Below are 14,247 nucleotides of genomic sequence, written 5' to 3'. Positions count from 1 at the left end.
TTTACCTACCATAGCGGGGTAGGATGGGTAGGTACAGAGAACTGTTCTATAATTGGGAAATAGTTTTTATAAAATACTAATACCATAATAGCAGCCCCTTTCTTTATTATAAAAATGATGAGCTCAAAATGATTCTTACAAGAAAAACGGGTTTTTAATAAAGACGTTTCCGGAAACAAGGGGCAACCCCCGGGGCTATAATAGCCCACGTTTACCCGTGAGGTTAAGGGACATTGTGTAACGCCGTGAACCTCGCCGCGCCGAGTGCTCGGCCCCTTTTTTTTCGGCGCGGCTTTAACGGCGGCGAAATAATTATTTAAATTTACTGAGATAAGTTTTATTCGACATATACGTACATGTATATACCTATACAGGCATTATTGGTATTAAAATAATACAAGTGATACTTTCCAAGTACCTATTACTAAAGAGTTGTGTTATTTACAGATTACCTTGCCAGCCCTTCCAGACAGATTACTTTTCAGAAGACTGGCATGCCACCTGCCACCAATTACCAGTAAAATGACATGGCTTAATTCGATTGGCAAAACTACCTAAATCTGTAAATAAGACCTTATTTACAGATTGGTTATTTTAAGCAACGCCGTTTACTCGACAACAACAACCGTGGTAATTGTAACTCGTCGTTCATAATTTCAAGGTCTGCAGACGAGGCACGAGGCCTAGTAATAGCGTTACGGGAAGGCATATTGAGTTATTTACAGGGGAGAGTTTCTTTTAATTCATTGTTGTTGATTAAGAAAGAAATTACAAGGCTTCTTAAAAGGATACAGGGCAGAACTGAGAAATGTCATTTTACTAGTAAAATTGGTGGCAAGTAGCATGCAGGTCTTCTAAAAAGTAATCTGTCTGGAAGGGCTGGCAAGGTAATCTGCAAATAGCACAACTCGAAAAAATGACACCGTGTGACGCTCCTTTAATCCCATTTGTTTAAAGAGCAGGAAGGGATAACATGAATTATGATAATAACCAACATTCTATTCTTCTCCCTTCCTTTTCCTTTCTTCTATATCTTCACTTCTATTTTATGCTTGCGAAGTAAAACAAGAAACTGATATTCTACACGACGGGCGACTTATACTTTGCCTGCATTGCCATGGACCTGGATAATAATGCTTTTCCTAGGCCGCAATGGCACGCATTGCTATCATTACTTGACGCCACAGTTCCGCCTATTCTGGTATCAGACTCTTCATCCACTCATGATGACTACCTTCAAATCTCTCAAGAAGAGTTCGAAAGGCACTATCATGATATCCGGCGGAGATTGAAGCACCCGCCAAGTAAGACGGCGTTCCAGGAGTACCTGGCAACGCGGCCCTCCGAGAATCCGACGTTCGTTAAGTGCATCAGAAAAAACATCGGTGCACTTCCCCCAGGCCTAAGGGTGCAGCTTTACCGTGCTTTGGGTCTCATGATGTAAGTGGGCACATTGAGCTATATTTCTGCCGGATCGTATTAAGCAATATTTTATAGGACTCGACTTGGAAGCTTGATTAGTACGGGCTACTTCACCCCTTTCGACCGCCAATCAGTTGCCGTGCGGGAAGCGATTCTACGCTCGTGGCGAAGTTCCTGGTTCTCCATCTGGCCTATGTTTGGGAGGACATTTGTCCAACTGGGAACCATAACTTGGAGTCAAACGGATCCTTTATTCCACGGATTGAGTGACTTCGTGGCCGATCCGCATTCAGAATCCGGTCCTACTGTCGACTTCAACTTCATGAATTTTGATGCTACCCCTGAGCCTATACATATAGAAACCGATATTGTGATTGTCGGTTCGGGATGTGGGGGTGGGGTGTGCGCGAAAGTCCTAGCTGAAGCTGGACATAAGGTTCTTGTAGTCGACAAAGGGTATTATATGCCTCCAAGCCAGCTTCCCATTGGAGTTGATTCCACGGAATTATTATTTGAAGGGGAAAGCGGCGGCCTATCGACCGTAGATGGCTCGTTTGTAGTCGCGGCAGGGAGCTGCTGGGGAGGCGGCGGCACCGTGAATTGGGCCGTGAGTCTGCCGCCACCGGACTGGTTGCGCAAAGAGTGGGCGGAAGAGAAGGGCTTGAAATTCTTCTCTACGTCGGACTTCCAGAATTCCATTGACCGCGTCTGCGACTTCGTTGGCATGGACGAGACTTGGGCGACACAGCATACCCATGCTAATAGAGTCCTGATTGAAGGCTCTAAAAAGCTTGGATGGAGTGCCAAAGCTTCCTTAACAAACACGGCCCCAGGGCATAATTGTGGGAGTAGGTGCGGAGGGGGATGTAGACAATCAAAGAAACAAGGTCCAGCTGTGAGTTGGTTACCGGCAGCGGTAAAAGCTGGTGCTCGGTGTATTGAAGGATTCGACGTGTCTAAAGTGCTCTTTGAAGAAAACGGCGGATCAAAAAACGCTGTTGGAATTGTAGGTACATGGACTTCGAGGGACAAAAACGGCAACTTCAATAATGTACCCAAGTCCGAGGTTCGTCAGCGACAGGTTCATGTCAGAGCAAAGAAGGTGATCATAGCGAGCGGTACACTAAACACTCCATTGATATTGCTAAGAAGCAACTTGAAGGTAAAGTGGCTACCGTTGATACTCAGTCCCTCAGGGAATGGTGCTAACACGTTGGCAGAACCCTAATATAGGTAAAAACCTGCATCTTCACCCCACCAACAGTATAAGCGCCGTGTTTGATGAAGAGATCCGCGGATGGGAAGGTAAGCTAAGCGATGTACTTAGGCCATATGTGAAAATATGTAAGTATATTGACATAGGATCTATAGGTGAGATTATAAGCTCCGTCGTGACGGAATTCGAAGATCTAGACGGGAAAGGCCACGGGCCTAGAATTGAAACGACCTCTATGCTCGTGAGTGATAACCTCATCCGCGCTGCCGACTACTAACATGCCTGATAGCCTCATACGGCTGTCTTCCAAATCCCATGGCACGGTGGGTTGCAATTCAAGTTGGATGCGCTCAAGTACCGACAGATGAATTGCTTCATGGCCCTCATCAGGGATCGGGATAGTGGCAGAGTCACTCCGAATCCAGACGACGGAAGCCCTATCATAGCCTACACAACATCATCGTTCGATCGTGCGAGTCTGATGGTGGGACTGGTAGCCATCGCGAAAATATGTTACATGCAAGGCGCCATAGAGCTGCTGCCAATGGTGCCTGGTTTGCCCTGCTACCGAAGCGACTTGCCTGTCCACGAACGGACGCTTGACGATGCAGACTTCGCAAAGTGGTTAACTCGCCTCCAAGCGGCAGACCTGAACTCTTCGTCTGGCACTTTCGGCTCAGCTCACCAAATGGGGAGTTGCCGCATGAGCACGAGCCCCGCTACTGGCGTCGTAAATGAAGACGGCAAAGTGTGGGATACTGAAAACTTATATGTTGCAGACGCGAGCGTGTTCCCTTCGGGCTCTGGTGTGAATCCTATGATTACTATTATGGCTATTGCGGACCATATTGCTAGGGGTATTTCGAAACAGATGTGAAAATGTTGTTGCTATGTACCTATTTGATAGGCGGGGAGTTATCGTTTTTATAACTGCCTATTAGTTCACTTACTTATGTTAACTCATATGAATGAGAGTTGAATTGAAAATTCAATATAAAATGAAATTATATAAACTTTACCCCTTAGAACCATAATGATTTTGAGTTTTTACTTTTGAACTTACATGGTCACTTACTACGTTGGAATAGTTAGTGTTTACTTGAGTCTTCTGTTTACCTCTCATGTGGGCAGTAAATTTTCAAAGCAGTCAGCAACGCACGAGCCCCTTTTATCAAATGTCCCCACGCGACACGAACTTTTCGGAACACCGCAGTTTAAACATCAAATCCTTGGTTGTTACATCCCCCCTCCATTCTTTAACAACTCTCTTTTTCTACATTAGCAGCAGGCTGTGTGTGGTTCTACCTAACCCAGTGTAAATCCCAACTATACAATTAAATCACAATGGCTTCTTTCAAGAACTCCCTTCCGCCAGATCTCTTCGACCGGACCACGCTCGTGTCCCTCGCCTCGACCCTCGCGATTCTAGCGGTCGCCTACCTCATATCTCTACAAGCGCTCGACCACAAGACGCCGGGAAGCCATCGCTTCTTGTTTATATGGCACGCGTTCGACGCCCTGATACACTTCATCCTCGAGGGGAGCTTTCTCTACCACTGCTTTTTCTCGTGGATACCCCTCTCCAAAGTCGCTAATCCGCACTGGTTGGCGCCCACCGCCCACAATTTCCTCGGTCACTCCGATCGCGCGTACGGTTCGCAGGCCGGCGGTAATAACCCGTTTGCTCAGCTTTGGATGGTGTATGCGAAGGCGGATCGGAGATGGGCTGGCGCGGACTTGGTAAGAGCAATCACATTGCTTTCACACCGACTCCCTCTTTAGCCCTTCGTTGTTAACATGAGTTTTTTTTCCCCCTTTAGACCGTTATTAGTCTCGAGCTCCTGACAGTCTTTATCGCCGGCCCCCTCGCTTGCCTCATCTGCTACGGCATCGCGAAGAAAGACCCGCGCACCAACATACTGCTGATCATAATCGCGACCATGGAGCTGTACGGCGGATTTATCACCTTCTGCCCCGAGTGGCTAACCTCGAACTACAATCTCGACACGAGCAACTTCATGTATAAGTGGGTGTATTTGGTCTTCTTCAACATGCTGTGGGTCGTCATCCCAGTATATGCGATCTGGGTTGCTGTTAAGGATATTGATCACGCCTTTGCCATAAGGGGCAAAGTTGCGAACAAGGTTGCGAGCAAGACTACGTCGTCGTCGTCGTCGTCGTCGTCAAGGAAAAAGTGATTTAGTTTACGGAACCTGGTGACTTGAGGGACAGGTTCTAGGAGTATATTGGTCCTCAAACCCGGTGTATAACGGACGACTATAGAAGTTGGCATGAATGCTATAGTATGATACCCAGCTTAGCTATTGCTTGCTATTGACAGTTGAGGCAGGTAGTATTAAGAGTTCACAGTTTATAGCATGTTTAAAATCGGCAGTTGTGATATCTATCCTGACCCGAAATTAGAGGCTAACCAGATACCTCTACTCTACTACGAAAAAAAAAAAAAAAAAAAAAAAAAAAAAAAAAAAAGAACCTTTGTCGTCGAAGTTGATGTGGTTGCTTTAGTGCAACTAAATGTGTAAGGCAGATACAAGAATCCGAAGGGTGGATTCTGGTTGGTTATTGGCCATACTGCCCTGGCCTGAGTTAGCATCTCAGCCCGCATATTCACGGCGAATGCATGGCAGATTCTTTGCATTTAATCCACCATATCTAATCTTTAAGGCCTTGTATGTTATTGGATATAAGATCGAATATATCAGGGCTATGTTTCAGAAGCAGGCTGAGCACCGGTATCACCTCAGAGAAACTCGAAAGGGGTTTTTCTACTAACCTAACAATTATAAAGTGCATACGTTCCCTGCTTAGCACCTTAGCCAATATCCTTAGATGTCTCGCTCTTCCCATCCTCGATGTTTTTAACTACGTCCAACGTGGCTCTGGCCACTATCGTATGCACATATGTTTTTACTTTCTTTGCCTTAATATCTTTCGCTATACACATATTCATGTGTATTAAGAAGAGGAGATTTTCATGGGATGATATCTCGACCTTCATCGCATTTATTATGACATTAGGTCTAATATGCCAAACCACCTGGGCAGTAATCGACGAAGGCCAAGGCCAACACGTTTCGGATGTGACGCAAAGCCAATTCAAATTGACGGCTAAGGTGTGTTATTCAGTATATTTTTAAATGAAATATGGAAAATGAGTCTGTTAGATTGAGCGTTTGCTAATATGATATTATGTGCGATTATGAGGTATGTAGTCTCTACTTGTGAATGAAGCTTTATGGGCAGTTATAAATACGTTCATTCGGCTTTCTGCCCTAGTCTTGATTTACAAAGTATTTACAATTCGGATTTTGATGGCGTGGACACGGGCTTTCATAGGTATCTCAATTATGAATGGACTTGCCGCTGTACTGACTGGTGTCCTCATATGCCGTCCCATCCAGGCATCATGGGATTCTCGGGTTCAAGGCACGTGCGGGAATCAAACTGCAGCATATGTGGCCCTAGAGGTCAGCGGCCTCGTCATTGATATAGCTATTCTGGCTATACCAATAGACAGTATTCTCAATCTCGATATGGAGCCGAGGCGCAAGGTCAGCACTCTCTTAATATTTTCAGCGGGCGCTGTGTAAGTACTTGTTTTCGCACTCATCTAAATTAAAAGAGTAAAACTGGGGTTAAAATAGGGCTAGTATTAATACAACAAACCACAGGGTCATCATCATTACAGGCTTCCGCATTGCCGCGTTACATCGAGTCAATAGTACTGATTTCAGTTATGATCAAGGGTACTTAGGACTATTGTCTACCCTCGGAGCGCTTCTTGGTATCATAAGTTGTTGCTCAACGTCTCTTCCTTCATTCATCCGCTATCTTGGTCCAGAAGAGACTTGTCGACGTCTGCCTCTAAACAGTCCTAGATCCAAGCGGACGACTCAGCGGACAGACATTCGAGAGGTTGGACCCCCATGCAATCACTGCGAAGAGGAGGAAAGGGGTGAAAAGCAAAGCCTTGAAGAGAAGAGTATTGTTTAGATTTTGGGAATTGGTATATTAAGAAATCTATAACGGCAACTGAAATACTTTATACAGGTAGACTTAAATGAGACAGAACATCCAGCAGCCCCAATAGAGACTCTACATAATTACCTGTCAAGGTGGCTACAGGGGGTCTCTACGACTATATAAGAGGCGCGACGCGCTCTCGTCAGAGGTTAGAAGGCCAGGCGTTACTAAGTTCAATACAATCACTATTTGGTCTACCTACCCTAGACATTCACTTTGTGCATGATTCACTTCAAAGGGCATCTAATCCTGACATTACCCCTTTCTTGTACTAATTCTTTTTGAATTTTAACTAGATAGATGGCTAAAAACATAATAACCCGTAACGCCATTATATGATAAAGACTAGATCCGCCCTCGCACCAAAAGCCTAACCAGGGCTTGTATATACAACCCGTTCATTCGAAACGCTGCCTCTGCAAAACACGATCACATGTGCTTTACCTATCGCGCAATTTAGGCCCGCGTAGCTATCTACAAACAAATTAGGTTCTCACCTAGGATTAGGCCCGTTTCGACAAGGAGAAACCCCTTCCCCCTTCATTCGCTACTGTCCAGGATCCAAAAAGCGAGTAGCTTTCTTAACTATCGGGGTCATGTTTCTACCATCATTCGAGTCAACCGAACTACGCGAAGTTCTCTTTTTCCCAAACGTCTGTTGGCCAGCGGTGGATGTATCAGATCCGGTCTTCGAGCTAGCTAGTGTGGTAGATGGAGTGACAGATAGAGTGGTAGATGGAGTGACAGAAGAAGCAACAGAAGGGGCGACAGTGGTAGTATTAGATGGAGCGGCAGGAGGAACAATAGCAGCTTGCGGTCCGTTTTGCTGAGGGGAATTACCAATTAGAACTTTACCAAGCTCGGAATCGGGGCTCGACTGTTTCATGTAGTCAACGAAGCTATCGACAAATTGTTTCGTTTGGTCATTCTGGCTCGCCATGACATGTAGAAAGTTTATTACTTCGCTCCCGAGACTAGAGAGGCGCCCCTCAAGGACTTGTATCGCGCTGAAGTCAGTCATCATTATGTCGTTATTTGTCCCCGTTGCGGTTTGCGTCGGGAGGGGTGAGACGCCGTCTGGATGGTGATAGTAGTGATTGTGGTGGTGATAATGATGGACCCCCTCTTCTTGGGGCTGCTGTCCCGATTTCTGCTGTTCATTCTGGTGTTTATTGTTATGAGTATGTGTGAAGGGTTGTTGAAAAGGATTTGTTTGTGGGGGCTGCTTTTGGAAGGGATGTGGCTTTCGCGTATTAGGGTGATACTTAGGATTAAAACCAGCATATTTTGATCCGAAGGGGGCCCCATAGCTATCGTCGAAACCCTGCCCATTATCATCGGTCTCCTCGTATTCAGTCTCAGGAGGAGGACGTGGATAGCGCCTACCTTGATATCGACCTCGTCTATAGCCTCCTCGTCCCATTTTCGGTAGTTTGATTTGTTTTATTTTTTATTAGGATATGGATATCTGTTAAAAAAAAAGAATTTAATGAACCGACTTATTTAAATGGGTTGGGAGGAGGAAGAGTCTCCTTATGTCCAATGAAATCTTTATCTCTGTTCCCAAAAGGCGTCAGTGTTTTGTTGTTGGGCAACAATCGTTTTGTGATCGCGCTTGACCGCTATTTTCTTTGTTTTTGGGAGTAACAATTCAGTCCTTGTTATTCACCATTATACAAGTGACAGGTACCTATACACTCGCATAGTTGTCGCGCAGTTATATGGATTTTTCGACTCACTATTCAAATCCGAAATCATCTCTGATATCTGCTTTCAAGGTAGTAGGTAGAGCCTGTCACCTGGTTTGGGATATAATCTCTGCTTGTGTAATAAGTCAAATTCTGCATATATAGGTATGGTAGGTATTATACAACACTGTATTTAAAAGCATCCTTATGGGCTCAATCACTTATCATATAAAGGAGACACCTTGTCGGTTATATTTAACGCTTTTAGTGTCAAGGCAGTCTCTAAACTTGTAACTAATTGATTCTCGCGTAATGATTAGTTAATTGTGACGATATCAAAGTTCATAATCTATCAATTCATTGTTTTAGTTCAAAGGATCATACTTCTCTTCATTGTCGTGACAAAGAAAATCAAGAATTAACTTTCTGGGATAGTATTGTAGAAACTAACTAGCCTGAAGTATCACCTTCACACGCACTTGCAACAGTCCGTTCCATCAAGAATAACTAAAGTTAAAGACTATTTTCATATTTGCTATTGGAATCTTATAAATAATTCCAGGAATTGGACATCTCATTTATATTCATACTGTTGAATAACGTATAAGGATCGGCAGTAGAATGTGAATTAATCACTTCGCTATGGGCCTTAAGAATAACACCGAGCCCTCGGTAAGAAGCGGGACTTTACTCTCGGGTCTTCTCACCTGATGCAGGATATATGGTGCTCTGCTTAGACTATCCATCTAGAATGGAGTGGTAAGAGAGGGTAAAGTTTGGGTAGAGCAACATCTGATCACTAGCGAAAATAGAGTCAGGTACCCCCACTCGTATATGCCGTGGTATTAACGCCCTCATACGGGGTTATTATTTAGCTCATTAGCTGAATTGATTGGCTGGGTTATAACGCCTATGTGACACCAGTGATAAGTCAAAGCCTAATTTAACCGGTAATCAGTATGTGAACGAGTGGCAGATGAAGACTACACCACTGATGACGGGCCGATAAGATACCCCTATTGCTATAAAAGTAAGTGGACTGAATAATGGTCGAGACGGATGGATTGTTGCGATATTTCTCTTTCTCATGCTTAATAGCGCAACAGACAAGTCCGTAGGCAGTTAAGAAAAAGCAACGACGATGGTGAAACCCGACGAGGTAATAAAGGCCATCACCGGCACTTGGCTCTACTTAAATGTAACATCGTAAGTTCGAGCCGGCCTATCATAAGATGTTCTTTACTTACAATAGCTAAGCTATTTCGACAATGGCACGATCTCAAATGACCCGGACCCCGCGTTAGGGCAGTTTCCTGTCGGCATGCTGAATTACAATGCTGCTGGCTGGATGGCCGCCAATTTCATGTCTTCTAGGCCGGAGGACCGCCCCGGGGATATAGATACGGGGGCGCTGGATGTTGGCACAGATGCTGAGTGGGCACTCATCGGCAAGCACACGCTGGCATATTCTGGGCCTTGGTACGTCAGCGAGACGACGGACGACGTCGAAGTGGGCCAGATTACGCATGGGCCGACAAAGATCGCCTGGTTACCTACGTGGGTTGGGATCGAGCTACAGAAGAACTATACTTTATTAGAAGACAAGACGATGATGCGCTTTAGGTCAAAGACTCAGGATGGCAAGAACGGAGATATGTTCTTCAAGAGACTGGCGTAAAGCAATGCCTAGATACTTACTTAATTAGTATCTTCTTGACATATATAATTGCTCATACTTCATAGAGTACCCTAGATCTCCTGATCTGCACATCGATGAGTGAGAAATACGGGGAAGGTCGCATTTGATCGAAGACGGCGTCGAATTAGGGGCTACTAAATGGACCAAGCGTTCGGTACTTCTTCTTCGCTTCGAGGACGCCGCGTGCTTTCGACGGCCGTCGATAGTCCTTTGTTAGTGACCTGTATTAACATCGCTTGTCCCTTATTGCTCGGAAGTTATACCGATCTAGAAAAAGTCCGTAGCAGAGAACCCATGCAGCCGTGGATATCTATCCCCTACTCCCGTACCAAGATCCAGACGAGTCAGCCCACTCAGCTCAGCCCTGTGCTGATCCAATGTCAGTGCGTACATTTCCTCAGCTTACCGTGCCACCGGTCTCGGCTAGTTCAAACTACAAAATGTCCTCGGCAAAAATTATCAGGGACGGCAGAAGAAATAGATTAAGGGCTTAATGATCTTCGAGTTTTCCGCGATGCTCTTATGTTAACATTAGGTGCCAGGTATTACGTTGGGGATACCATCATATATTGCACTGTTGTTTCATACTATTGCTCGTGGCCCAGGCCAATCAGCTCGCAAGGTAACAGACAGCAAATCTTTATATCCTGGTAGCTCCCTGCCCTAATCCTATTATAACTCCAACTAATCCGTAAAAACCGCAACTAGGGCTCCATGCAGTCAGTAACCAACAGCTCCGTATTTGTAAGTATATAACCCCGATTTTATCCCTGTGCCGCATTATAGCAGCGACGGCATGATCGGAACAGGGCTACTGACGCCTTGACCTCGTCTTACTTTTTTGATCTACGGACCCGTTTCGGACAACGTGGAAAAGCCCCGTACAAAAGACCCTTGAATCCAATCGTGATAGCTAGAATAAACCGAAATAGTCGGGGGGGTATTTACCACGCAATTAGTTATCGGACCCCAACTAGTTACCTAGTGACTATTTCAATCCAGTCGGCGATTATCTTCAATTACTCTAGTATAATCACCCGTAATAAAAGATTATTCATCACATGCCAAACCCCGCCATGGATACCTGGGAGCATTGTTAGAAGCGAAAGCTCCTTTCGTAACCTAGAAAATCATGCTGCTGTGCGGCGCGGTTTTTAATCCATAATCGAATATAAAAGGAACTGATGCCTCTGCAGTGATGTTTACTGGAGTTCAATAAAAACAACAAGCACCTATATAACTACGCTAAAGACAGCATCCTCTACAGCTATACAGTCAATACCAAGCACTCCCATAAGAACTTTTCTTATTTAAGATGGCTATTTCGTACGAAGTTGCGCAAAAAGTAATCAACAAAAAGCACCTATACTGCCGACTTGTCGATACCGACCAATTCCAAAAGCTCCAGGAGGAGGTTACCCTACCCGACGCAACGTTTACCTTTTACTCAGATGGCAAAATTATGAATGAGGGAGGAGTCGAGTTCAGCTGGTCGTCGGCTGCAGACTGGGCGAAGTACTTCGAGAACAGACTCAAGAACTCACAAGTAATCCACCATATCGCGCCGCCGCATCTGGAGCAGATCAGCCCCGACGAGGTCAAAGCAGTATTTGGCGTTCAATTTTCCTCCGGTCCAAAGGGTTCACCCACTGAAGGACACTACAGCGGTGGAGGCTATTACCACGAACTCTATGTGCGGAAAGGTGACGACTGGTTTCTCAAGGAATTGAAGATGCACAGCACGTATTTCAGAGTAGGATAATTTTAGATATACAATATGAAAATACTCTACTGAGCGATAAGCTCTGTCAAAAAGCAGTCCAATCTTCCAGGATGGTTGACGGATGAATCATAATATTAACCCTAACCCTGGGGTTATCGACCCCTATCTCCGACGAGCAACTTGCTGACTGCGGGACCCGCAGCCACAACGTCTTGTTGGATATAACCAAATGAGCACATACGACTTTAAACACAGCGTTGGTAACTACGTCGGCTTGGAAAATGTTTCTGTAAAAGCCCTACCTTCTAAATTTGTTAATCGTAAAAGTTAGTATTACTAGAGCAATAGTATTTTTGAATAGCGGCGCAGCCTTTGAAATAGGTACCGCAATAATGCGTCGAAGCAAGTTATTGATGTATACAACCCTTGACGACTGCAGACTTGTTTACTAACGATCATATTCCTCGATAGGATGATTGAAAAGTCGAGATCTTAATAATAACTCGGCTATCTATCTAGATGATACCCCTAAATTATATTATCGCTCTTTACACTCATACGAATTCCAATCATTTGAATCACCCCCTTGAAAATGAGCAATATGAGGCCATGGACAGAGCTTACTCGTCTTCCCCTTCAAGTTCTCGTCCTGAGGATCAGTCCCTAACATTTCAGATGGCGACTTTCCTGTCTCAACCCATTCCACGATAGCTTCAAGTGCATGCCAAGTCCCTGGGACTTGTGGATAATTTGGGGCAGAAGTACAATGTCCGCCACCGGGTACCATGAATACCCGAAACCAATCGCTAACATCACCCCCAAAGAAGTCTTCGATCTGGTGGAGATGCTGGATCGGCCATATGGCTGCATTGAGCGGATCAGTCCAACCCTGATACACAATCATCTTAGAGCCGGTTGCCTTAAATTCCGATAGATCCGGGCTGATCTCGTCGATAAATGTACCTACTATTTTGTCCACCGCATCTACGTCCGCTGCCCAGTTGAAAGCTGAGGCATCATATGACAAGTCGTCGAAAACCATATTCTGCAAAATCGGGATTGAGAATGCCTCCGCAAGGGCCCCTTCCTGCGCCACCCATTCTATTTCGCTCCCAAACGAGAACCCTGGATACAAAGAGGTGTTGGTTCGGGAGTCGACAGGTCCTGTGTAGATCTTCTGCACTGCTGATATCTGTGCCGGGGTTAAACAGGTAGTCGAGTTTGTTTCTAAGGATTTGCATTCTAGTGTCGAGATGTCAAAGTCACACGCCAAGGGGTTTTCAAGGACTCCATCTTCGACGCCGTCAAGAGCATCGCATTTTGTTATAACAGCCCGCGTTATGAGGTCAAGGGCAGGTTGCGGTAAGGAGTTCGAGCCCTACGATGATTAGCTTCACGGTACTTCTCCTGAAGGCTGTGTTTGCGGCTTACTTGGGTCGCCTGGGCATTCCACAGGAAAGACAAGGCAAGGTGAGAATACCAATTCCCTGGACATCCCGCTATAATACCGTCAAACAAGTCTGGGTGGAATTGTGCCAAAGCAAAACCTTGAGCACCACCAGTAGAGCAGCCTTCGTAATAGCTATACTTCGGAGCTTTACGGTAGAACGCAGTCGTTATATTTCTTGCAGCCGGGGTAAACTGTGCGATCGAGTTGTGTATCCACGCCTGGACCTGCTCCTTGTCATGCAAATATGGCAGATATACACCAGGTGCGCCATTCCCACCGTTATTCTCAGAAGCCAAATGACCTGAATCGCCGCCTGCAACCGCGTATCCTTCGTTAAGGTTGCCTATCATATCGCTCTCGGCGATGACGCCCGCCATGCCGCCATTCCCTACCACTAGAAATCGGCCATTATACTTCTCGACAGCGGGAAGCCAGAGTTCGAAGATGACCGAGTTGTTTTTAGGGTATGGCGCTTTGCCAAACAAGCGGCATAATGGAGATACGTTAGACTTGTCAGTAATATTGAGAGTATTCTCGGGTATATAGCTGGAGTTTAGGATCGTTACACCATCGCCTATTCCCTGAAGTGAGGAGGCAAATTTGGAGCAGTCCTCCACTCCCCAAGATGCGCCGCTATCCGAAGCGTGAGCGACAGCAACGAACAAAGGGCCAAATAGAGCATCGACTCTCATAGTAGATATGAATTCTGGGTAACAGTTCTATCATACGACCAAAAATACATAGATCGCGGAACTCTGCCAGAAACTATTCTATCCTTGAAAGAGCAAGAAGACCAACGCATACGTTATATTAGGTGCCTAGGTAACTTTACCATAGCATTAAGACAGCCTTATTTATACAAAGGAAGTAATGAGTTATAAGATTAAAAAAGTCCCCAAGATGCTGCGCCAACATCAATAAGACCGGCGTAGATATGCCCCGAAACAAAAAGTCGGAGCTATCGGATATAATACAAACTACAACGTCGTTATATAAACATCGATA

At 45.2% G+C, this 14,247-nt stretch overlaps 7 protein-coding genes across 7 annotated transcripts; 5 read left to right on the top strand and 2 right to left on the bottom strand.

The window, feature by feature from the left end:
- Window positions 1-1,117: 1,117 nt before the first annotated feature.
- F5Y00DRAFT_262393 (long-chain fatty alcohol dehydrogenase) lies at window positions 1,118-3,515 on the top strand (the record flags this gene model as incomplete). Its single annotated transcript, XM_048011377.1, has 5 exons — window positions 1,118-1,440; window positions 1,498-2,584; window positions 2,643-2,727; window positions 2,794-2,879; window positions 2,928-3,515. The coding sequence occupies 5 exons, from the start codon at window positions 1,118-1,120 to the stop codon at window positions 3,513-3,515; spliced, it is 2,169 nt and encodes a 722-aa protein (XP_047864535.1).
- A 324-nt stretch (window positions 3,516-3,839) lies between these two features.
- F5Y00DRAFT_237870 (Emopamil-binding protein) lies at window positions 3,840-5,042 on the top strand. Its single transcript, XM_048007891.1, has 2 exons — window positions 3,840-4,378; window positions 4,459-5,042. Exons 1-2 carry the CDS (start codon window positions 3,983-3,985, stop codon window positions 4,834-4,836), a joined length of 774 nt encoding a protein of 257 aa, XP_047864534.1. The 5' UTR covers window positions 3,840-3,982; the 3' UTR covers window positions 4,837-5,042.
- An 829-nt stretch (window positions 5,043-5,871) lies between these two features.
- On the top strand, window positions 5,872-6,745 carry F5Y00DRAFT_270087 (uncharacterized protein; the record flags this gene model as incomplete). The annotated part of the gene is made up of 2 exons (XM_048012559.1): window positions 5,872-6,245; window positions 6,331-6,745. Coding segments are annotated over 2 exons (696 nt in total), but the record flags the coding sequence as incomplete, so codon positions are not given.
- A 484-nt stretch (window positions 6,746-7,229) lies between these two features.
- On the bottom strand, window positions 7,230-8,105 carry F5Y00DRAFT_262390 (uncharacterized protein; the record flags this gene model as incomplete). The annotated part of the gene is made up of 1 exon (XM_048011376.1): window positions 7,230-8,105. The coding sequence occupies one exon, from the start codon at window positions 8,103-8,105 to the stop codon at window positions 7,230-7,232; it is 876 nt and encodes a 291-aa protein (XP_047864532.1).
- A 1,406-nt stretch (window positions 8,106-9,511) lies between these two features.
- On the top strand, window positions 9,512-10,048 carry F5Y00DRAFT_262389 (Lipocalin-like domain-containing protein; the record flags this gene model as incomplete). Its single annotated transcript, XM_048011375.1, has 2 exons — window positions 9,512-9,576; window positions 9,628-10,048. 2 exons carry the CDS (start codon window positions 9,512-9,514, stop codon window positions 10,046-10,048), a joined length of 486 nt encoding a protein of 161 aa, XP_047864531.1.
- Window positions 10,049-11,075: 1,027 nt separating this feature from the next.
- Window positions 11,076-11,891, top strand: F5Y00DRAFT_83233 (uncharacterized protein). Its single transcript, XM_048014217.1, has one exon. It carries the CDS (start codon window positions 11,385-11,387, stop codon window positions 11,829-11,831), a length of 447 nt encoding a protein of 148 aa, XP_047864530.1. The 5' UTR covers window positions 11,076-11,384; the 3' UTR covers window positions 11,832-11,891.
- A 439-nt stretch (window positions 11,892-12,330) lies between these two features.
- Window positions 12,331-13,934, bottom strand: F5Y00DRAFT_270082 (feruloyl esterase; the record flags this gene model as incomplete). Its single annotated transcript, XM_048012558.1, has 2 exons — window positions 12,331-13,170; window positions 13,224-13,934. 2 exons carry the CDS (start codon window positions 13,932-13,934, stop codon window positions 12,331-12,333), a joined length of 1,551 nt encoding a protein of 516 aa, XP_047864529.1.
- Between the last annotated feature and the right edge of the window lie 313 nt (window positions 13,935-14,247).

Source organism: Daldinia vernicosa (assembly GCF_022497035.1).
Source record: "Daldinia vernicosa strain CBS 139.73 unplaced genomic scaffold F5Y00scaffold_25, whole genome shotgun sequence".
Taxonomy (NCBI): Eukaryota; Fungi; Ascomycota; class Sordariomycetes; order Xylariales; family Hypoxylaceae; genus Daldinia; species Daldinia vernicosa.
This window is presented reverse-complemented; position numbering and strand designations above follow the sequence as displayed.